The sequence below is a fragment of the Equus quagga genome, chromosome 7, assembly GCF_021613505.1.
Source record: "Equus quagga isolate Etosha38 chromosome 7, UCLA_HA_Equagga_1.0, whole genome shotgun sequence".
In the NCBI taxonomy this organism is placed as follows: Eukaryota; Metazoa; Chordata; class Mammalia; order Perissodactyla; family Equidae; genus Equus; species Equus quagga.
This window is the reverse complement of record NC_060273.1, coordinates 134,591,208-134,615,670: the sequence shown is the minus strand read 5'-3', so window position 1 is coordinate 134,615,670 and position 24,463 is coordinate 134,591,208. Positions and strand designations below refer to the sequence as shown.

The 24,463-nt window shown below is 43.0% G+C and overlaps 1 protein-coding gene across 1 annotated transcript in view; it reads left to right on the top strand.

Moving 5' to 3' along the window:
* NLRP3 (NLR family pyrin domain containing 3) overlaps positions 1-20,378 on the top strand; it is a 30,183-nt gene extending 9,805 nt beyond the window's left edge. The window contains exons 7-11 of the mRNA XM_046667393.1: positions 1,154-1,324; positions 2,673-2,843; positions 15,986-16,156; positions 16,656-16,826; positions 19,832-20,378. Coding sequence (XP_046523349.1) covers positions 1,154-1,324; positions 2,673-2,843; positions 15,986-16,156; positions 16,656-16,826; positions 19,832-19,931 — 784 coding nt within the window. The 3' untranslated portion in view covers positions 19,932-20,378. The remainder of the gene's footprint in view (positions 1-1,153; positions 1,325-2,672; positions 2,844-15,985; positions 16,157-16,655; positions 16,827-19,831) is intronic.
* Positions 20,379-24,463: the final 4,085 nt, after the last annotated feature.

Below are 24,463 nucleotides of genomic sequence, written 5' to 3'. Positions count from 1 at the left end.
AACAACCATGATCCCTTGCCTGGATACGGCAAAGGTCTCCAAGATCATCAGCTTCCCAGGACAGGATTTGTGTTTGTCTTGCCAATGTCTCTAGAATGTCTGGACAAATGTCTCAGCACATCTTAGTGCTCAGAGATGCATACTGAGTTGGTATTGGCTGTTTGGTCTCCGTACATCCGCTCTGCTGCCTACCAATCCATTCTCCACACAGAAGTGAAAGTCAGAGGGTTATTTAGAAAACCCCACGATGATCATGCCATTCCTTGCTTAAATGCTTTCTCTTTGCTCTTTTGATAAGTTATGAATCCTCTTCTTGCCTTCAAGGCTCTGGCTGGTTTGGGCATCTAACCTGCCTCTCCACCTGCATCCCACACCACTCTCTCCATCACCTCTGTGGGTGCCCCTGTGTGATTCCAGAGAGTGAGACACAAACAGGAGACATGGGTGATAACAAGATGCTTTGTGCATAAATAGAAATTTAGTTGTCCATTTGCTTCTAGTTGGTGTGAAGATGGGGCCAGAAAGGAAGGTGGCCAACAAGCTCCAAGACATATGAATGATTGGCATGGAAAGGAGCAGGAATATTGTCCTCGCTCCTATGACAGGGACAAATTGTTATTTGTGGTGGTGGTGGTGGTGTTGGTGGTGGTGATGCTGTGTGTGCACATGTGGTTGAAAACCAATCCAGAATCAGAGCTGCTTCTCCCTTCAGTGCAGCTGGAGGGCTGGGATTCAATCATCAAACAGCATAGCAGGGACATAGTGGTTCCACCCTAGGGAGAAAGGTGTTCCCCTGCTTGAACATGTGGTGAAGACATGGGCCCACAGGCTCATACCCTTCTCATGAACGAAACAGGAACATGCCATTTACACATTCGACAGTTGACCCCTGTTGATGGAGGGAGTTCACCCATGTGCTCAGCAGCTGTGGTCTCGGGCCGTGAGCTGGGGATCCTGAGTTAACTTCCCAATATGTTTTGGGCTGTATTCAGAGTTTCTGATAAGATGATGCTTTCATGAGAACTTGGTTAAAATTTCCCATTTGTAACATGAGAACACGGGTGTCCCTGATGGTGCTGAAAACAAGCACAGACGGGAGGGCGGTGATAGCAGCCGTGTTCTGACGCTTTCTGCTTCTGTACTTGGCGTGAAGGTTAGGTCGGTGCTGGCTTTCCCATCAGTGCTGCTTCAACATCTCCTCAGTCCTGAGCAGCAACCAGAAGCTGGTGGAGCTGGATCTCAGCCACAACGCCCTGGGAGACTTCGGAATCAGACTTCTCTGTGTGGGACTGAGGCATCTCTTCTGCAACCTGAAGACGCTCTGGTGAGTCTGAGCTGAGCTCCTCCACGAAGCGTGAGCTGCGGCTTCAGCAAGCCACGATGGGCCAGAGTCTCAGGGGGAGAACACCCTGGCTCCTCAGAAGATTCCTGGCGTGTCTCTCTGGGTGTTTGTCAATAACTCAGTCAGTGTTTGCTGGGGGAAAGCCATGTTCTAAGCCACGGAGGGAACTTAAACCATCAGCGAAATCCTGTTTGCCTCTAAGGTTTTCACAGCCCAGCTGAGAAAATAAAGCCAAGGCGGTGCATTGCTCTGGGAGCGTTTGGGGGCTTCATGACAAGCCCTTGGTCGGGAGGTCTAAACAGGAAATGGTGTTAAAACCACATAGCCTTTCACTCAGTGCTTCTGGGAGAATTGAATTCTGAAGAAGCGAAGGAAGAACTTGATGGTAGGGCCAATTTACACCCATTAGGATAGTTATTATATAAAACAAAACAGAAAATAGCAAGTGTGGGTGAGGATGTGGAGAAACTGGAACAACCCCGCATTGCGGGTGGAAATGTAAAATGGTGCAGCTGCTGTGGAAAACAGTATGCCAGTTCTTCAAAAAACTAAACATAGAATTACTATATGATCCAGCAATTCCGCTTCTGGGTATATATCTGAAAGTGTTGAAATTAGGCACTCAAATACGTATTTGTACACCCATGTCCATAGCATTATTATCCACCATAGCCAAAAGGCGGAAACAACCCAAATGTCCATCAGTGGATGAATGGATTAAAAAAATGTGGTGCATCCACACGTATAGCCTTAAAAAGAATTCGGACACAGGCTGCAACACGGGTGAACCTCGAGGACATTATGCTCTGCAAAATAAGCCAGACAAAAAAAGGACAGAAACTGTAGGATCCCACTTATATGAGGTCCCCAGAGTAGTCAGATTCATAGAGACGGAAAGTAGAATGGTGAGCGCTGGGGGTTGGGGGACGGAGGAGTGGGGAGTTAGTGTCTAATGGGGACAGAGTTACGGGTTGTGGTGGTGGAAAGAGGTTCTGGAGACGAATGGTGGTAACAGTTGCACAATAATGTGAATGTACTTAGTGCCACTGAACTATACACTTAAAAATGGTTACAGTGGTAGATTTTATGTGTCTTTTACCACAATAAAAATAAGTGTAGGGATCTGGGAAGATGTAGCATTGGCGTGGGCTTGGAAGGGGTCCACTTGCTGTTACACCAAACAGAAAAGGAAACAAAGTGTTAGTATGGAGCCTGGATGCACTCTTCCCACGTGTGGCCTGGACTCGAGGCAGCACAGGACAAGTGCGTCCCGGGTCCACAGCAGAGGGTGGGAGAGAGTGGTTGTGACACTCTGCTGTCTCTGTGGAAGGTTGGTCGGCTGCTGTCTCACGTCGGCCTGTTGTGAGGATCTCGCATCTGTCTTGAGCACCAGCCATTCCCTGATCAGACTCTACTTGGGAGAGAATGCCCTGGGAGACTCGGGAGTCGGAATTTTATGTGAAAAAGCAAAGCATCCACGCTGTAACCTGCAGGTACTGGGGTAAGTCTTGGCAGACAAGCCACTCTCTTCGGGAATGCGTTATTTGGAAAGTGGATGGGGCTTATTCTAAAAAAGGTTAATCAGAGGGAGTGGAGGGTAGAGAACACAGGACACCATATCTGAAGTGGTTTGAAGCACTAGGTACTACCTCCCGCTAGCAAGGCGTTTATAACCATGGAACTGGAGATTCTGAGAGTTGAAAGAAGCCTCAGGGATCGTGCAGCCCAATTCCGCACTGAGGAAACACCTGCTTCCAAGACACTCACGGACACCCCCGTTCTCTGTGTGAACGCTTCCAAGCACCCTGGTCACCGCTGCGCAATGCAGCCATGCAGGAGGAGAGGGTTCTTGTTTCCACACAGCACCTGCTTTGTGGCTGTGCATCGGTCCCCTGGGCTCTGCTGAGATGCGGATCTCAGTTCCCCAGAGACGGCATGCACACTTTGCGTCTTCCCACCTCTGCCTGGGCGGCTCTAAATCCTCGGCTAGGACGTGGTTTAGCACCTTCACCTGTTCAGTCCTAGGAAGGGGCTGGTCTGTTAATGTCCCTGTTTGAAGCACAGTGCCCGACCTGAGCCCGTTATTCCTAGAGATGTGCAGTGGAAACTTCTCCTCCTGGGGCCGGGCGCTGGACTGTCACTGGTGGAGCCTGGATTTCCTTATGTTTTTGGCAGTCACGTCAGATCATGAGTTCATGTTGGAATTCTGCAGTAAACTGTCATGTTTTCTCCAACCAACAGCCAATTCTCTGCAGACACCAACTGGGTGTCTTACAAGTCAATTCAGTTTTGACACTAACTACCCTGAGGTGGTGCAGACCCCACAGAGTGAGGGCTCAGTCCTACAAGACTGCCCCCTCTACCCCCAACATCAGATGACAGTTGCAAGCAGTGTGTCCCCAGGTTACTCACACTTCTTCCTGACTTGGCTATAAACCCCCTCCTTGGGTTTGAAAATTTGCTGGAACAGCTCACAGAAATCAGGGAAGCACTTTACTTACATATCTGTTATCACAAAGGATATTATAAAGGATACAAATGAACAGTCAGATGAAGAGTCACAGAGAGGTCCAGAAGGGTCTGGAGCACAGGAGCTTCTATCCCCACGGAGTTGGGGTGCTCCACCCTGCCGGCACATGGATGCATTCACCAACTCAGAAGGTCTCCAAATCTCATTGTGCAGAGATTTTACAGAGCTTAATCTCCAGCCTTCCTCCCCACTCCTTCCTAGAGGTTGGAGGGTGGGGCTGAAAGCTCCAAGTCTCTGATCACTTGGTCTTTCTGTTGACCAGCTCCATCCTGAGGCTATCCAGGGCCCCACCTTAAGTCCCCTCCTTAGCATGAACTCAGGTGTGATCAAAAGGGCCTCCTTTGAAAAGTAAAAGACGCTCCTGTCACTCAGGAAATCCCAAGGTTTTAGAAGCTATGGGCCAGGAAGTGGGTACAAAGACCAGGTATATTTCTTATTACACCACAAAAATACCTACTGATAATCATGCATTTCACCACACATCACTGCTCTTCCCTGTTCTTTCCATGGGTTATCTCAGTTGGCCTCATAAAAATGATACCAAGTAGGTATCAGTGTTTCCAATTTAAAGAGGAGAAAATGAGGCTCAGAGAGCTTAAGACCTTTGGCCAAGGACACGCAGATGGAAGGCAGTGGAACCCGATGTAGACACAGCCCAGTGTGACCCACCGCCCGCTCCCCAGCGCCAGTGCAATGCTGGATGTGTTGACAGCGGCTCTCTACAGGGCTTCTTTGTCACCCCCTCTCCAACCTGGGGGGGAGCATCACCTTTAGCTCTGCTAAATTTCATCTTACCTTTCTTCTGACCCATTGTCTACACATTTTTGAATTGTGATTCTGTCAATGTTAGCTACACATCCAACAAGCAAACTGTCGATGTCTTCATTCATATTACTGATACAAATGCCAACCAGGTCAGCATCCAAGACAAACCATGGCAGGAAGGGCCTTCCCTGAGGAGTAATCCGCTAGCCCATAACTAAAACGCGTGTATGCTCACAAGGCTCTGATCCCTCTCGGACCTGTGTTGTCAGCCCATCCTCAGATATCCCCGCATCTCTTCCCTGGAGAGGTCTATTTATGCCTCTGTTTCCTCCCGTTCTCTTCTCCTTCAGCAATTCGGCTGCTGCTGCTCTTGATCTGCTCAGCACATGATTTAGGCGCTTTATTTTCCAGGCACTCTGTGGGCTCAGCTGTGGGTGCTGACGATGGCAGTCAGTAAAACAGACCAACACCTTGTTCTCACAAACATTCTTATAGGGGGCGACAGACACTGGACGTTAGACCAACAAAGCAGTGCACAATACCAATAGGTGCTGTAATAAAACCGGAGAGAGAGTGAGGGCTGCTTCCTCGCCCCGGTGTTCAGCAAATGCCTCTCGGGCAGGTGACATGGGAGCAGGTACTGAATGGAGCGACACCACGAGCCAGGGGAGGAACCGGGTGGGGCGGGATAGGAGCAAGGGGAGGAGCTGGGGGCGGAGTGCTCCTGCAGAGCAGACAGAGGGAAGCCTCCAGAGCACCGCCTCCCAGTGGACCCTCAGCGATCCTGGTTCTGGCTCTTGCAGATCCTTCCCAGTCTTTATCTTAGTTGACATCTGTTGCCCTTAATTCTACTCATCCTCCCCTCCTTGAAACCCTTCTATCTTGTTTTGGGGACACCACTCAGTCCTTCCTGCTAATTTTACAGCTTCTGCTTCTCAGGGTCCTGCAATGACTTCTCTTCCTGTGGTCTGGGGATTTCACCGCTTGGTTTTCTTTTTTACTAACTGTTTCTACGCTCCTAGGGAACTCTCACATAACCCTCAGCTTCAAAAACGACTTGTATTCAGATGGCTCCCAAAACAGGTCTTAAACCCAGATAATGTTCTTGAGCTTTTTTCCTTTTCAAGAGGCTTTTATTTCTTACAGCAGTTTTAGGTTCAAAGCAAAATTGAAAGGAAGATGCAGAGATTTCCCATATATCCCCTGCCCCCACACATGCCCAGCCTTCTCCGTTATCAACATTCCCCACCGGAGTGGTACATTTGTGACAACTGGTGAACTTACATTGACACATCATTATCACCCAAGTGATATTAGTGTACATTGGGGTCCACTCTTGGTGTTGTACATTCTACGGGTTTGGACAAATGTATAATGACATGTATCTACTATTGTATCATACAGAGTAGTTTCACTGCCCCCCAAATCCTCTATGTTCGGCCTATTCATTCCTCCCTCCCCTCAACCCCTGGCAACCACTGATCTCTTACTGCCTCCATAATTTTGCCTTTTCCAGAATGTCATATTTTTGAAATCATATAATATGTAGACTTTTTAGGTTGACTTCTTTCACTAGTAACATGCCTTTAAGGTTCCTCCATGTCTTTTCATGATTTTACAGCTCACTTCTTTTTAGCACTGAATAATATTCCATTGTCTAGATGGAGTTTATTTATCCATTCACCTACAGAAGGACATCTTGGTTGCTTCTAACCAAATATGAACAAGGCTTCCATAAACATTTTTGTGCAGATTTTTGTATGGATGTTAAGTTTTCAGTTTCTTTAGGTAAATACCAAGAGGTGATGTTGCTGGATCATATGGTAAGAGAACGTTTAGTTTTGTAAGAAAGTGCCAAACTGTCTTCCAATGTGGCTGCACCATTTTGCATTCCCACTGCCAGTGATGACAGTTTCTGTTGCTCCACATCCTCACCAGCATTTGGTGTTGTCAGTGCTCCAGGTTTTGGCCATTCTAATAGATGTATAGTGGTATCTCATTGTTGTTTTAATTTGCATTTCCCTGATGATGTATGATGTGGAGCATCTTTTCATATGCTTATTTACAATCTGTATATCTTCTTTGGTGAGGTGTCTGTTAAGGTCTTTGGCCCATTTTTTAGTTGAATTGCTTGTTTTCTTATTATTGAGTTTTAAGTGTTCTTTGTATGTTTGGGATAACAGTCCTTTATCAGATACATTTTTTGAAAATATTTTCTCCCAGTGTGGCTTTTCTTTGCATTCTCTTAACACTGTCTTTCACAGAGAAGAGAAATTTAATTTTAATAAAGTCCAACTTATCAATTTTTTCTTTCCTGGATCTTGCCTTTGGTGTTGTATCTAAAAAGTCATTGCTCAATCCAAGGTCATCTAGACTTTCTCCTACGTTATCTTCTAGGAGTTTTATAGTTTTGCATTTTACATTTAGTAAATTGAGTTAATTTTTTAAATTTATTTTTTTTAAAGGGTATAAGATCAGTGTCTAGAGTCTTTGTTTTTGTATGTGGATGTCTAGTTGTTTCAGCACCATTTGTTGAAAAGACCATCTTTGATCTGTAGTATTGCCCTTGCTCCTTTGTCAAAAATCAATTGACTGTATTTATGTGGGTCTTATTTCTGGGCTCTCTATTCTGTTCCATTGATCTATTTGTCAATCCTCTTGCCAATGCCACACTGTCCTCGTTACTGTTGCTTAAGAGCAAGTCTTGGAGTTGAGTAGTGTCAGTCTTCCAACTTTGTTCTTATCCTTCAAAATTGTGTTTGCTGTTCTGGGTCTTTTCCCTGTCCATAGAAACTTCGGAATTAATTTGTCGATATACACCAAAAACAATTTGCTGGGATTTTAATTGGGACTGCACTGAATCTAGATGAAGTTGGGAAGAACTGATATCTTGACAATATTGAGTCTTCCTGTTCGTAAACACTGAATATCTGTGCATTTATTTTGTTCTTTGATTTCTCTCATCAGAGTTTTGTAGTTTTCCTCATGTAGATCTTATACATATTTTGTTAGATTTATACCTAAATATATCATTTTTGGAGGTGCTAATATAAATGGTACTGCATTTTATTTCAAATTCCACTTGTCCATTGCTAACATACAGGAAAGTGATTGATTTTTGCATATTAACCTTGCATCCTGCAAAGTTGCTGTAATCATTTTTTCATTCATTCTTGGAGTTTTTTTTGTCAGTTCTTTCAGGTTTTTTGTATAAAGGATCATGTCATCTGTGAACAAAGACAGTTTTATTTCTTCCTTCCCAATCTATATATTTTTCCTTTTCTTGTCTTATTGCATTAGCTGGGACTTCAGTATGATGAAGAAAAGGTGTGGTGAGAGGGGACATCCTTGTCTTGTTCCTGATCTTAGTAGTAATGCTTTGAGTTCCTCTCCGCTAAGTATGATCTTAGCTGTAGGCTTTTTGTAGATGTTTTTGTGTTCCATTATCCTTATGCTGCCCTTTCTAAAGGACTCGGATAATTATTGTGGAATTTCTACATTAAAAAAAAAATCTTTCTTCTCTCTCCTCTTCTACCTGCATGATTTCTAGATTTCTATCTTCGAACTTGCTAGTTCTCTCTTTGATATGGTCTGCTCTATTTCCAGTGCTTTCTAATGCATTCTTCATCTCATTTATTGAGTTCTTCAGCTGCAGAATTTCTGTTTCATTCTCTTTTTGAGTTTCAATCTCTTTGGTAAAATATTCCTTCTGGTCAATGATTTTATTCCTGAGCTCATTGAACTGCCTTTCTGAGTTTTCTTGTAGCTCATTGAGTTTCTTTGTGACAGCTATTTTGAATTCTTTATCAGTCGGATCACAATCTTCTATGACTTATGTTTAGACTCTGGAGAAATGTTATTTTCTTGTTGTGATGCCATGGCTTTTCATGGTGCTTGATAAGTTATTCCTCTAATGGCATTAATTTGGGGGAAATTCTTGGTCATTAGTGTTTTACTAATGTTCTCTTCCTTTCTGTTTTTCTTCTCTTTTTGGTATTCCCATTACATATATGTTACCCTCATACAGCTTCTGGAGTTGTTCTACAGTTCTTGGAGGTCTTGTTCTTTTTTGCAGTCTTTTTTTTTTCTGCTTACTTGTCAGTTTTTGGAGGTTCTGTTGAGATATCCTCAAGGTCAGAGATTCTCTCCTCAGCCGTGTCCAGTCTCCTAATAAGTCCATCAAGCAATCTTCATTTCTGTTACAGTGCTCTTTGTCTCTAGCATTTCTTTTGGGTTCTTAGAATTTCTGTCTCTCTGCTTCCATTGCCCATCTGTTCCTGTATGCTGTCCATCAGAGCCATCAGTGCATCAACTATAGGTGTTTTAAATTCCTGTTCTGATCACTTCAAAATTCCTGACATGGCCGAGTCTGGTTCTGATGTTTTCTCTGTCTCTTCAAACCCTTATTGCCTTTTGAAACGTCTTGTAATTCCTCCTTGATACTGGACATGATGTACTGGGTGAAAGGATCTGCTTTCAATAGACCTTTAGTGATGTGGTGATGAGTTGGGGGAGGGAAGCGTTCTATAGCCCTGTGATTAGGTCTCAGTCTTTTAGTGAGCCTGTACCTCTGGACTGTGACTTCTAAGTGCTTTTCAAGTGCTTCTCAGCTTTTTCCCACTCCCATAGGTGGGACAGGATGGCTAGAGAGGGCAGGAGTGGAGTGTTTCCCTTCCTTCAGGTCCTTTGGGCTCTGATAATGTCTCAGCTCGTTAGGCTTTGACTACCTAGTTTCTCCTGAGGACAAGCCTTGCTAAGATGCATAGAGTGCTCTAGTATATTTTTAAATGATTCCTTTTCCCCTCTCCCTGCAGGAAACACAAAGGGATTTTTCTCTGATATTCACTGAGCCCCTGGTGGTTGCCTGAATGACTGGTCTCCCTGGAGTTCTGGTCTCTCGCCCCTGTCCACAGATAGCCTCCAGCTACTTGTCAGTTGTAGTTCAGGTTCCCCTACCCGGCACTGGTTCCCACGAGGTTTCAGCCTGTGGGCTTCTGACCCAGGCTGTAATTCTCACTGTTTGCTTCTCTCTCCGTCTCCAACCTGGGAGCAGCAGACTGCCCTGCAACCACACTTCTCTCACAGATCTGAGAAGAGCTGTTGATTTGTCAGTTTGTTCAGCTTTTAACTTGTTGCCAGGACGGAGTGCAGACTTCCAAGCTTCCTACATGCTGGACTAGAAACTGGAAGCCCTGCTTATGAGTTTTTTATTAAAAATGCAAGACATGCTTAGCGTGAAAATATCAAATAATTTACATACATAAAGTAAGAAGTGAAACCTCCTTCACAACCCACTTCTGAGAGAACCATTTCCAACGGGTGATGAGCAAACTTCCAGATACTTTGTTATATGTGAACATTTATCCATTCATCTGTCTGTCCATCCACCCACCCATTTCAATATACTCTACGTGTTGGGTTTCCAGAGCTTTTGTAACAAAGCATCACAAAAGGGGTGGCTTAAACAACAGACGTTTATTCTGTAATAGTTTGAAACCAGGAAGTGTGATGCCTCTTTCTGTGTTCTCTCTCAGGATTGCTTAGTTTATTCAGGGTCTTTTGTGATTCCATATAAATTTTAGGAGTGTTTTTTCTACTTTTGTGAAAAATACCATTGAAGTCTTGATAGGGATTTCATTGAATCTATTGATGGCTTCAGGTAATATTGACATTTTAATAATATGAATTCTTCTGTTTTATGAACAAAGGATTTCTTTGCATTTATTTGGGTCTTCTTCAATTTCTTTCATCAACATATTGTATTTTCAAAGTGGAGATCTTTAATCTCCTTGGTTAAACTTATTCCTAAGTATTTTATTGTTTTTGATGCTGTTGTAAATGGGATCGATTTCTTTATTTCTTTTTCAGAAAATTTGTTATTATCGTATAGATATGCTACTGACTTTTGTATGTTGATTTTGTATCCTGCAAGTTTACCAAATTCATTGATCAGATTTAACACTTTTTTAGTTGAGTCTTTAGGATTTTCTGTACATAATATCATGTCATCTGCAAATAGAGACAGTTTTACTTCTTCCTTTCTGCTTCTGATGCCTTTTATTTCTTTTTCTTGAGTGATTGCCCTGGCTAGGACTTCCAGTACTATGCTGAATAGGAGTGGTCAAAGTGGGCATCCTTTTCTTGTTCCTGATCTTAGAGGAAAAGCTCTCAACCTTTCATCATTGAGTATGATATTAGCTGTGGGCTTGTCATATATGGCCTTTATTATGTTGAGATGTATTCTGTCTATGCCTAATTTGTTGAGTTGTTTTTTTTTTTATCATGAATGGATGTTGAATTTTGTTAAATGGTTTTTCTGTGTCTCTTGAGATGATCATATGATTTTTATCTTTCATTTTGTTAACATCGTGTATCACATTTACTGGTTTGTGTATTTTGAAATATCCTTGCATCCCAGGGACAAATCTCATTTCATCATGGTTAATGATTTTAATGTGCTACTGAATTTGGTTTACTAGTATTTTGTGGAGGATTTTTACATCTATGTTCATCAGGGATGTTGGCCTGTCGTTTTCTTTTCTTGTAGTGTCCTATCTGGTTGGCATCAGGGTAATGCTAGCCTCGTAAAATGATATTGGAAGTGTTTCCCCCTCTGATTTTTTTGAAAACTTTGAGAAGGATTGGCATTAATTCTTCTTTAAATGTTGATAAAATTCACTATTGAAGCCATCTTCCTTTCCTTTCCTTGTTGGGAGTTTTTTGATTACTGATTCAATCTTCTTACTAGTAATTTGTTCAGATTTTCCATTTCCCCTTGATCAGTCTTGGTATGCTGTGTGTTTCTAAGAATTTTTTCACTTCTTCTAGGTTGTCCAACTTTTTGGTTACAGCTGTTCATAGTGACCTCTTATGATCCTTTGTGTTTTGTGTTATCAGTTGTAATTTCTCCTTTTCATTTATAATTTTGTTGATTTGGGTCCTCTCTCTTAATATCTTGGTTTGTATAGCTAAAGCTTTATCAATTTTGTTTATCTTTTCAAAGACCAACTCTTAGTTTTGTTAATCTCTCTACTGTTTTTCTGTTCTCTCTTTTGTTTACATCTGCTCTAATTTTTTTTAATTTCCTTCCTTTTGGTAACTTTGGGCTTAGTCTGTTCTTCTAGTTCCTTGAGGATAAAGCTAGGTTGTTTGAGTTCTCTCAATTTTCTTGATGTATGCATTTATAGGTAGAAACTTTCCCCTTGAAACTAATTTGATGCATCCCATAACTTTTGGTATGTTGTGTTGCCATTTTTGTTTGTCTCAAGATACTTTTCTTATTTCCTCTATACTTTCTTCTCTGACCCATTGGTTGTTCAGGAGAGTGTTGTTTAACTTCCATGTATTGAGTTTTCCAGTTTTCATAGTGTTATTGATTTCTAGTTTCATAACACTGTGGTCAGAGAAGATACTTGGTATGATTTCAACCCTGAATTCATTAAGTCTTGTTTTGTGGCCTAACATATGGTGTATCCTAGAAAATGTTTCATGTGTGCTTGAGAAGAACGTGTAGTCTGCTGTTGTTGGATAGAATGTTCCAACCAAAATTTATTGTCTGTCAGTAGTGGAGGCTAAAAGTCCAAGATCAAGGTGTCAGCAGGGCTGTTCCTTCTGATGCCGGTGAGGAAGTATCTGTTCTATGCTTCTCTTCCAGCTTTTGGTGGTTTGCTGGCAATCTGTGACATTCCTTGGCTTGTAGATGCTCCACCTCAGTCTTAGCCTTTGTCTCTACATGGTTTTCTTCCTGTGCTGATGCGTGTCTGTCTTTGTGTCCAAATTTCCCTTTTTTGTAAGGACACAGCTCATATTGGATTAAAGTTCACTTTAATGACCTCATCTTAACTAATTACATCTTCAGTGACCCTATTTCAACAAGGTCACATTCTGAAGTACTAGGGGCTAGGACTTCAACATAAAAAGTTTTGGGGGACACAATTCAACCCATAATCCTCTATCTGTCAAAACTGGAAAAGTAATGTGAATACTTTCCTATGATTTGCTTTTTTTCACTTATTGTGGATACATTGCTATGCTAGTATATACAGATCTACAGATTTGGGTATAATATTCCATAGTAGGCATTATGGTAATTTATTATTTTATTTTATTTTGTTTTATTTTTTTAGATTGGAACCTGAGCTAACAACTGCTGCCAATCTTCTTTATTTTCTCCCCAAATCCCCCCAGTACATAGTTGCATATTTTAGTTGTGGGTCCTTCTAGTTGTGGCATGTGGGACACCGCCTCAGCACGGCCTGACAAGTGGTGCCATGTCCGTGCCTAGGATTCGAACCGGTAAAACCCTGGGCCACCAAAGTGGAGCACGCAAACTTAACCACTTGGCCATGGGGCCAGACCCCTGGTAATTTATTTAGCTGCTCAGTAAATGATGAACCTTTGGATGGGTTTCTACTTTTTCACTATTACAAACAATTCTGAAAAAAGTGTGTATGTGTGTATATATATAACTTTATGTCTGTATGACTGTTTCTTTTGAGTGGATGCCTATTAGTGGAATTAATGAGGCAAAACTTTTAGGCATTTTATATTTTGTTAGGTATAGGCAAATTTTCTTTTTTTGAACTTTAGACCTTTATCTCTGCCTGCATATAATGCCCCCCCCCCAAATATTACACAAGCGTGAGACACTGAGCATTTGCAACATGTTTTAATTCCCGTAACCTACTCCCACCCCATCCTTTTGTCCTTTTCTTGCCCTCTCCTTACAGCCTTGTTGAACCGTGGGACTTTCCAGGAAGCTGACCAGCCAGTAAACAGGGGACAATCCTAAATTTTCTCCACTTTCAGTTCCCTCTACCTCTTATCCTTTTTTTTCGCACAACACCAAAGGGAGTTTTCTAAAATGCAAATTTGATAATATTGAACCTTTGCTCAAAACACCTTCGAAAGTTCTTCTCTGAAATCAGAGTGGAGGTGGCATACCTTGGCTTGGCACACGGGGCTGTCCCTCACCAGTGCTGGACGGCTGCCCCTGCCCCTTCGCCTAACACACAGTTCACTCCATTTGGAGTTGTATTGAATTATTGTTTAGTTCTAAGCACCTGACCTACTCTTTCACCACTTTCCTCCTGCCTGGAGAGTTAAGTTTAGTCTCCTACCCTCACGGTCCATCTAGGAAGCTCCTTCTCATTCTTTCAAGTAATTTCTCTGATCCTGTTTTTCCATTTAAAAATAGAGACAAAAACAATGCATGCATCTTGGTTTTGAACAATTCAATGAGATAATCCTATTTAAAGTCATCCTCAGACAGCCAAGGCCATAGTAAATATTCAATAAATGTTATATCTTCTTCCTCGATTTTCTTTGAGACATTTTTGTGACATAAGATATATCATTAGTAAATTTTTAGAAACCAAATAATTTAACTTAATACAGTACATGACAAGATATTTGTGCTCAGTAAATGTAGAACTGAGTTAGTGGGTCAGTTGAGACCAAGATATATGATGTTGGTTACATTCCTCTAATCCAGCAGATTGGTTGGTAAGACTTGTTTGCTTGATTTTCTAAACATTTTATTACGTCCTCCATCTATCCATAACTCAGTCTCAATAGTTAACAACATTCTGATAATTCAGATGTGACTTATTCTTAACAAAACCAACTTGCCTGCTTGTAACTGCTGCCATTTCACTGTGCTCTGTTCCTCAAACATCTGTTTCGTAATCCCTTCTAGTCCTTTTCTGGAAATAGTGGTAAAGCTTGCCATTCTGTAACTTTCAAAATATTCTTTTTTCTTGTTTTTTCCAAAATATTCTTTCCTTTCCTTTTTGATGACCATCTCCAGGCTCCTGGAAAGTTCTTCATCTTTGCCGGTGTGTTTCGTCTGTTTGGGCTGCTATAACAACAATGCCATAGACTGGGTGGCTCAAACATTTATTTCTCCCAGTTCTGGAGGCTGGGAGCCCAACATAAGGGTGTCTGTAGATCATCTGGTTTCTGGTGAGGACTCTTCATGGCTTGCAGACGGCCACATTCTCCCTGTGTCCTCACATGGTGGACGGGGCGAGAGAGCTCTCTGAGGTCACTTTTATAGACGAATTAATCCCATCATGAGGGCTCCACCCTCACGACCTAATCACCTCTCAAAGGCCCCAGCTCCTAACGTCACCACATTGGGGGTTAAGGTTTCAACATACGAGTTTTGGAGGACACAAGCATTCAGTCCATAACAGCTAGTGATCCTGCAATTTCCTTCTGCATGTTCACTAAGGACCCCTGACAAAAATTCTTCGCAGCTGGAGGCCACTCAAAACGTGCTTTGTTTCTGCTCCTTCCTCTGGGGCTGCATTTCCTTCTTCGTCCTGCTGACACTTCCTCGTTCGTTGTGATTCCTCCTTGACCTGGAGGATGGAGACCAGTGGGAGGAGAAGTGCTTCTGTCTCCTTGTGGTCATCTGTTCAAGCCCCACTGTCTGAATGACTTCTTTCTGTGTTTCTATTTATCTGATTCTAAGTCACCTTAGAGCTTAGACACGTACCGTTGTTAAGGATCCTGGCAGGAAGGAATGTGACGGCACAAGACGTTCTTAAATCAAGGCTTCATTGAAGGCCTGGCGTATATGGCGTCCACCCTCTGACTCCTATGCAGGACTGCACAGCTCTCTATTTCAGAGCCCACATGCTCTCGCTGCGTGATAGAACATCCTCAACTAGACCCAAGAGTAGTACATCAAAGATCTTAATTCCGTGAAGTGAAATGCAACCTAGGGCTTTGTGTTCTGAGAGGCCCTTACAGTGCAGGAGGAGGAGGGGCTGGACAGAAGGGGCAACAGAGGGCGGACGACACCGGAAAGCTTATGTCCGGGTCCCCTCTCCACCACGCACTTGCTCTTTGACCTCGAGAGAAACATGATCTGATGGGACTCAGGTTTCTAATCTGTAAAAGTCAAGTAATAGTTGCAGCGGCACTGCCCGCTTGCCCGGTTGATGTAAGAATCAAACAAGGTAGGCCTCTGCAGGCTTGCGGGAATTGTTAGGGTCAACTGAGGAGTCTTTCTGGAAGAAGTGGTGGTGAGGAGCATGTGTGGTCAGAGGGAGTGTGTGTAAGAAGGAGGAGGAGTGTGGAGGGAGTCTGCATCAGTTTACTTTCGTTCTGTCTCTTCTACTGATCCCAGCAAAACATCTGCTGAGACCATCGTGTGTCTCTCTTACGGGGCCAGCGGCAGGGAGTCGTGCTGTCCTCAGATTACATCCGAGAGGCTGGCTCCTGACCTCTAAGTTGAAGGACGCAGATCTTCAGATGAGATGAGGTTTCTGTGGTGAGAGGGCTCTGCCATGTCTGAGGAAGGCTGGCCGCTGAGGATGCTTCTCCCTGTCCTTCCACAGGTTGGTGAATTCTGGCCTCACGTCAGGCTGTTGTCCAGCCCTGTCCTCGGTGCTCAGCGCCAACCACAATCTCAAGCAACTCTACCTGCGGGGCAATGCTCTTGGAGACACGGGGGTCAAGCTGCTCTGTGAGGGGCTCTCGCACCCCAACTGCAAGCTGCAGATGTTGGAGTAAGTCCCTCAGCTTGTTAGGGTGACGGGCACACACGTGGCTGGGTGGGGGGAAGTTGGAGGGAACGATGACGAGATCATCTGTATCTGAGGAGAGATGGAGTCCTCCCAGGGTTTGGCTTATTATAGAATCGTGAGACTGGGAGGAATTCTACTTTTTGACGGTGTAAAGGTAAGTTCTGAAGTTCCTCTCACCACAAATTTCTCTACCACAAAAGAGTGGGGCAGAATGGCACTAGTATTTTAGGGAAATTCATGAGGGGACATAGAATTTGGGAAAAATCAATTGGCAAAGTGCTGTCACTAATTTGATCTGCACAATCCAGTAGACTGGAAAAAACGCTCCCACCTGAGGAGGGAAGAATAAGCATGGGTCTGTAACACTGGTCCAAGCTCGTTCCTCCTGTGCTTCCTCTGCGTCTGAAACGGCGCAGGCTCAGACCTGGGCGAGCTGGGGAGGGTCGGGCACAAGTTCTGTAAATCACCCTCCTTCTTGCAGGTTAGACAGCTGCAGCCTCACCTCACACTGCTGCTGGGATCTGTCCACACTGCTGACCTCCAACCAGAGCCTGCGGGAGCTGAGCCTGGGCGGCAACGACCTGGGTGATCTGGGGGTCATGCTGCTCTGCGAAGTGCTCAAACAGCAGGGCTGCCTCCTAAGGAGCCTGGGGTAGGTGTGCTCTGCAGAGCTGCACGTGGCAGCGTGCAGAGTCATCAGTAAACGTTGACTGGGTCCCAGAATCCGGGACGGCCTCACTTGCACTCAGAATGAGGTGGGGCCTGGGCCAGCTGTAGATTTTTTAAAGGAGTATATGAGTCATGAACTGTATGTTCAACTTCATCCAGACATTTAGAGTAATCAAGGTTCAGTTTGGCGAGAGAAGATTTCTCATCTATTTCCCTGAAAGAAGCATAAGTCCCGATGAAAGTGGCTGAATAGAATTGTATTTCTGTGCAAGGGACTGTGCTTTGTGCAAGAATGAGACCAGTCTCTGGGTCATCTTAATTGCAATGGTCTTTGTGTACTGGAGGTACCGTCAGTCTTGTTTCTGAGGATTCTAAACGGAAGAGAGTGCTCCAGAAACATCCAGATCAGGGACTCCATAAAATTCAGCCTAGCTGCAGTTGTGAGGACCAATGGCTCCCTTCCACTATCAGTGGTACCACTGAGGCACCGTTGCCTCTCTAGGAAGAGCTTCCTGGCTGGTCTCTGGCCTGATCACCACTCTCCACTGAAGACAGTTCCTTTACTCGGCTTCGGGGCGACACACTCTTCTCTGGATTTTCTCCTACTTCATCGGCTGCTTCTGCTCAGTCTCCTTTTCGCTGCTCTTCATCATCCTGACCTTTACACGCTGAGTCCCCAGGTCTCAAGCATTGGGGTGACTTTTCTTCTCTACACTTTCTCCCTCATTTACACCATCTAGGCTTCTGGCTTTACTATATATGTGCTGTGTCTCCCAATTTATATCGCCATGAGTTCTTTGTCCCGATGCTTGTCTGACCTTCCACTTGATGTCTAGCAAGCCTCCCAAACGTCACGCGTGCAAATCCGAGCCTGTGCTGTTCCTCTCTGTCTAAAACCTGCATCTTCCCACCTCAGTCAGTGGAAACTTGGTCTGAATTTCTCGGGCCAAAAACTCCTGATGTCGTCCTTGATGCCTCTTCTTCCTTATGCACACATCCAATCCATTGGCAAGTCCTGTTAGCTCTGCTTCACAGCAGGCCCACTCTCTGACCACTTCTTGCCAGCTCCATGGCTTCCACCCTGGTTCAAGCCACTGTCACCTCTTGTCTGCACTGTCCTGATGGCATTCTGCCAGGCTGCTCTGCGTCTACTCTTCTCACCATAGCAGATGGAGGGTGTAGCTAAAATGTGAGTCAGAACATATTACTCCTACCACCATGCTCCACAGACTTCCTATCACGTAAGAGCCACTAACTCACGGCAGCGCCTCAGGCCCCATGTGATCTGCCCCCACTGCTTCTGCAAATTTGTCTTCTCCTCACCCTTATTCCTTCTGCTCCACTCATACCAGTCTCCTTGCAGTTTCACAAAAACCCGGTCACCTCTGGAACTTTGCACTTGCTGTTCCCTCTGCCTGAAACTCTCTCCCTTTTGATAGTCACATGCTTGTTCTCACACATCCTTAAATTCTCTGCTTAAAGGTCTTCTGTGAGAGTCTGTCTCTGACCATCCTACTTAAAACAACAGGCCACAATGCTCTTCCCTCTTATCTGCTTATTTTCCTCCATAGCGTTGACCACCATCGTACATGCTATGCCATTTTCCGGTTTGCTTTCTATATCTCACCACAAGAATATAAATTCTGTTAGCCCAGGGACTTCTGTCAAGGCTGAGCACTGACTGGAATGCAGGTTTGAATAAATAGAAATTCAGATCACATTGTATCCTTCTGCAGACACAGAGGGGCATGTTGGCTGCAGGAAAAGCCAACACTCCCGGTGCTGAGAGAAACAGAGAAACAAAGGGAGGGGTTGGTCAGGATGAAGCTGGAGACGTTGCTGCATGTGGGGTCACTGAGCCAGCCCTGAAGGGCACTCTGGAGATGAGTGACAGGCTCAAAATGGACTGGGAAAGCAATCAGCCTGTCTCGTCAGCTCGGGCTGCCATAATAAAATAGCATAGCCTGGGCGCCTTAAACAACAGACATTAATTTCTCACAGTTCTGGAGGGTGGGAAGTCCAAGATCATGGTGCTGGCTGATCCGATTTCTGGTGAGAGCTCTTTTCCAGGCTGGCAGGTGGCCGCCTTCTTGCTGTGTCTTCACATGGCACAGAGAGAGAAAGAGAGAGAGACAGAGAGAGGGAGACAGAAGTGTGCACTCAGGTGTCTCTTCTTACAAGGGCACTAATCCCATCACGAGGACCCACCCCCATGACCTCATCTAACCCTAACCACCTCCCAAAGGGCTCATCTCCAAAACCATCACATTGAGGGTTAAGGCTTCAACATACGACCTTCGGAGGAACACAGACATTCGGTCCACAACACAAGCTAATCGAGATTGCTGGAAACGATGCAAGTCAGAGGGCTGATTTCTGACTTAAGTTGTGAGGGAACTTTTTAAAAAGAGAAGGAAGAACTTATATCCAAGAAGACTTGAGGGGCATACCAAGCGACTGCAATGTGTGGACTTTATATGGCTCCTGATTAAACGTACATAATATGAAAAATTTATCAGACAGTTGAGGAAATTTAGACACTGATTGAACATAGGTTAATACTAAGGATTATTAACTATTTTAGGTGTGATAATTGGATTGTGGTTATGCTGTTAAAAGCTTTCTTCACTTAGTGTCACTCAGTGAAGCATTTATGGGTGTGTGAAACGCTGTGTTTAAAATAGTCCATGATGTGAGGAGCGAGAGGGAGACAGAAGCAACAAGACTGACCAGGAGCTGTTAATTGTCAGACCTGGGAAATGGGCACGTGGGGGCACATTATACTGTTCCCTCCACATGTACATATGTTCAAACATTGCCAGACTCGAAGGTTAAAAATATAACAGCAACCACATCAGGCATGAAGCGTGGCAGCGGAGAGCGAGGAAGCCCATGGGGTTGGGGGGGTGAGGAGATGGGGTTGTTAAGGCCAGAAACTCTGAGTGTCATTTGGAGAGAATAACCCAGGCTCTCTGTTTGTCTTTACAGTCTGTGTGAAATGTATTTCAATTATGAGACAAAATGCGCATTGGAAACACTGCAGGAAGAAAAGCCCGAGTTGACTGTGGTTTTCGAGCCCTCGTGGTAGCGACAGCGTGGGGCTGCTGGACGCCCATGTTCTCCGGCTGTGCCATCCGGTGTGGACCAGTGGAGGGATGGTCCTCCATCAGGGTTAGACCAGAGCTCTGCAGTTCTTCTGGTCCGTGTGGGAGACGAAAGCCTGCGGGTGGTGCCTTTGAGGAGAGAGTGTGAGTGCCTCCTTTGGCCCTGGGTCGAAGACAGCAGGGCCACAGAATCCTCCAGAGGATGTAGTTCTCATCACATCGCCTCCTCCGAGGGTGTGCTCCTCTTGGTGATCTCATTAATGAACTCCTTCAATAAAGCACTTTCTTTGTGCTTTCTTCTCGAAATTTTCTTCCCTCAGATCTTTCCTTCTTTTTGTTCTGTTTATTTTGCCCATATCATCACTCCTGCCATCTTGTTCTTAACTGACGGTAAACAGGACGAGTTAACTGTATATTATGTTGCAATTTTGTGGCAGTAACTTATTTATTTTTGTAACAGTTTTATTTTCTAATAAAATAATTCGTGTTTATTGTAGCTCGCTGATAATTCAGAAGATAAAAAAACTTTGTTATATTTATTGAGTTGTGTGCTTTCCTTAATTTTAAAAGATGGTGCCTAGAAATCTTTTTACTTATTTATCTAAACTACTAAAGATAAATTAAATTTCTTTATGAATTTTTAAAATCTCTTTGCCAAATGATTTAAATTGTAATGAATGGGAAAAAAAAATCCCCTCACCCTAACTCTGATGGAAATTTCAGCTCTGCTAGGACAGGAGGTTGAAAATCAAGCAGAGGAAGGTTTTAGAGGAGATGAGGCTACAGCCACAAAAAGAAGTACTATGTAAAAATGTGTTTTGCCTTCAGTTATAAGAACTTATCTTGGATTTATCTCATCCCGGGAGAAGTTTATTTACGCCCTTCACACAGCATTAAATCACTAATAAATATTAATAAATTGCTTCTCTACACATGGGGCAACTCTTGAGCCATATGGAATTGTTCAGGATGGAAACAGTACTTCCTGTCAAGGAGCCATCCAGGCCAATGCTACTCAAAGTGCGGACTGTTGATATAAGCAGCTTGTGCAAGAATGTAAACCAACCACATTACCAAGTGTGCTTTTTAGATAAGCTGACTTTTTTCAAGCTGAGACTTTCTCAATAAAGGAAGCAGTATGTGATTCATACTCTGGTGCAAACTCTGTGCCTGGTCCAGGACCAACGCTTTTGAGTAAGTCTGATCTAGGTGTTTGTTTTCTGCATCTTAGTGAGGTGAGCTACTGCACACAGACCCCCACTACAAACACCTTGACATGCAGGATAAAATGTGATTAAAAACACAAAGCTAAGCTGGAAAGAGGAAAAGCAAAACTTCTGGGCACGAAGCAGTAATGGATGCTAAACCTACAAAGGAAGTCGAACGAAGAGCAGGGCTCTCGTGTGCTCGGAAAGTATCTCTCCACAGTTGGCTAAGCAGTTATAAAAGAAACACAGTCACTATATAAAGAGCAGAGATTGGACAGGGCCCTGAGCATCTAAGAAACAACCTCAGTGAGGAGAGGTGGATTCTGCTTTCAGATGCGAGAACTTGAGAAGAAACCAGTATTACCCAAGTAGGATCTGGCTGAGAACACGTAGCCAGAGTCTAATCTCGGGGAACACCAGACAAACCCCAAGTGAGGAAGTTCTGCTGAAAAGGGCAGCGGGCCGTATTCTGCAAGAGTGTCAATGTCAGTGTTGACAATGGGTAAATCCTGGGGGGTGAGAGGGTCGTATGGGATTGTTCTTTATACCATTCTTATTCTTGCATCTTTTCTGTACATTTGGCATTATTTCCAAGTGAAAAGTTAAAAAATCAAAACAGCAGCTTTCCTAAACACCTGCAATTTAAAATGTAATAAAACTCCTACTAATCATACCAACAAAATTTATCAGGTACCTAGAATAAATCTATCAAAAATTGCATAAAAATCATACAACAGAAGACCCAAATGGTAAATATACGTGTCATATTCACGGATGGGAAGATTCAAAAGCATGACAATGCCAGTCTTTGTCCCCCGAAACTAAAATTCAATGTAATTGCAATTAAGACACTAACAGGGATTTTCATAGAATAGAGAAAGATAATTTTTAAAATGTATGGAAAATAGGGGGCAAAGAGTATCCAGGAAGACTTTGATGACATAGGAGGACTTGCCGTCTTACACATCCAGGAGCTATGATCACTGGCGGTGTGGTATAGGCAGGACACAGTTCATGCCAGGCACAGGCGCGCATGGAAATGCTATTTGTGACAATGAAACTGGGGAGGAAAGGAAGGAAGGTCAGTGAACCTGGCAGGAACAAATAGCCATGCACACAGAAAGATTGTATTTCTGACTCACATGACACAAAAAATTCCAAATGTGATGGAGACAAATTTTAAAAGTAAAGCTACGTGCACAACAATGTGACTCTAGTTAACAATACTGTATCATATACTCAAAATTTGCTAAGAGGGTAGATCTTCCGACCACACACACAAAAAGGAAAAGGCCAACATTGTGAGATGATGGATATGTTAATCAGCATGATTGTGGTGACTATTTCAGAACATGTACTTATACCAAAACATCACATAGTACACTACATATAAATATACCATATGTTTTATTGAGGTAAAATTGGTATATAACATTATATAAGCCACAGGTGTACATCAACTCAACATATGTATACACTACAGTCTCCTGGCCACCAAAAGTCTAGTTACCATCCATAACCATACACTTGAACTCCTTCACTCATTTCCCCCACCTCCAAACCTCTGGCAGCCACCACTCTGTTTTCCGTATCTATGAATTTGATTTTGTTTGGCTTTGTGTGTTTATTTGTTTTGTTTCTCTTTAGATTCCACGTATGAGTGAAACCATACGGTGTCTGTCTTTCTCTGACTTATTTCTCTTAGCATAATATTCTCAAGGTCCATCCATGTTGTTGCACATGGCAAGATTTCATCCTTTTTATGGCTGAGTAGTATTCCATTGATATATACACCACATCTTCTTTATCCATTCATCCATCCGTGAGCACTTGGGTTGTTTCCATATATGGCTATTGTGAGTAATGCTGCAATGAACATGGGGGTGCAGGTATCTTTTTTAATTCATGTTTTTGTATTCTTCAGATAAATACCCAGCGGTGGAATTGCTGAATCATATGGTAGTTCTATTCTTAGTTTTTTGAGGAATCTTCATACTGTTTTCCATAGCAGCTGTACCAAATTACATTCCCACCAATAGAATATGAAGGTTTCCTTTTCTCTACATCTTCTCCAACGCTTGTTATTTCTTGTCTTTTTGATAATAGCCTTTCTGATTGGCATGAGGTGATATCTCATTGTGGATTTGCATTTCCCAGTGATTAGTGATATTGAGCATCTTTCTATGTGCCTATCAGCCATCAGTACATCTTCTTGGGAAAAATGTCTATTCAGATCCTCTGTTCTATTTTTAATTGGGTTGTTGGGCTTTTTGCTTTTGAGTTGTATGAGTTCTTTATATATTTTGGATACTAAACCCTTATTGGATATATGGTTTGCAAATATTTTCTCTCATTCTCATTGCCTTTTCATTTTGATGATGATTTCCTTTTCTGTGCAAAAGCTTTTTAGTTTGATGTAGTCCTATTTATTTATTTTTGCTTTTGTTTCCCTTGCCTTTGGAGTCAGGTCCACAAAAGCATTGCAAAGATGGATGTCAAGGAGCTTACCGCCTCCATTTTCTTCTAGGAATTTTATGTTTTCAGGTCTTACATTCAAATCTTTAAGCAATTTTGAGTTAATTTTTGTGTATGGTATTAGATAGTGTTCTAGTTTCATTTTTTTGTGTGGCTGTCCAGTTTTCCCAACACCATTTATTGAAGAGGCTGTCATTTCCCCATTGTATATTCTCGGTCTCTTTGCCATAAATTAATTGACCATATATGCATGAGTTTATTTCTGGGCTCTCTATTCTGTTCCATTGATCTGTGTGTCTGTTTTTGTGCCAGTATCATGCTGTTTTGATTGCTATAGCTTTGTAGTACATTTTGAAATCAGGGAGTGTGATATCTCCAGCTTTGTTCTCTCTCGAGATTGCTTTGGCTATTTAAGATCTTTTGTGTTTCCACATAAAATTTAGAATTATTTGTTCTAGTTCTGTGAAAAGTGCCATTGGGATTTTGATAAGGATTGCACTGAATCTGAGATGGCTTCGGGTAGTATGGACATTTTGAAAATATTAATTCTTCCAATCCACAAGCATGGAATATCTTTCCATTTCTTTGTGTCTTCAATTTTTTTCATGAGTGTCGTATAGTTTTCAGTGTACAGTTCTTTCACTTCCTTGATTAAATTTATTCCTAGGTATTTTATTCTTTTGTTGTGATTGTAAACGAGATTGTTTTCTTACTTCCTCTTTCTGATAGTTTGTTATTAGTATATCGAAATGCAACAGATTTTTGTATATTGATTTCATGTCCTGCAGTTTTACTGAATTCATTTATTAGTTCCAACAGTTTTTGGTGGAGTC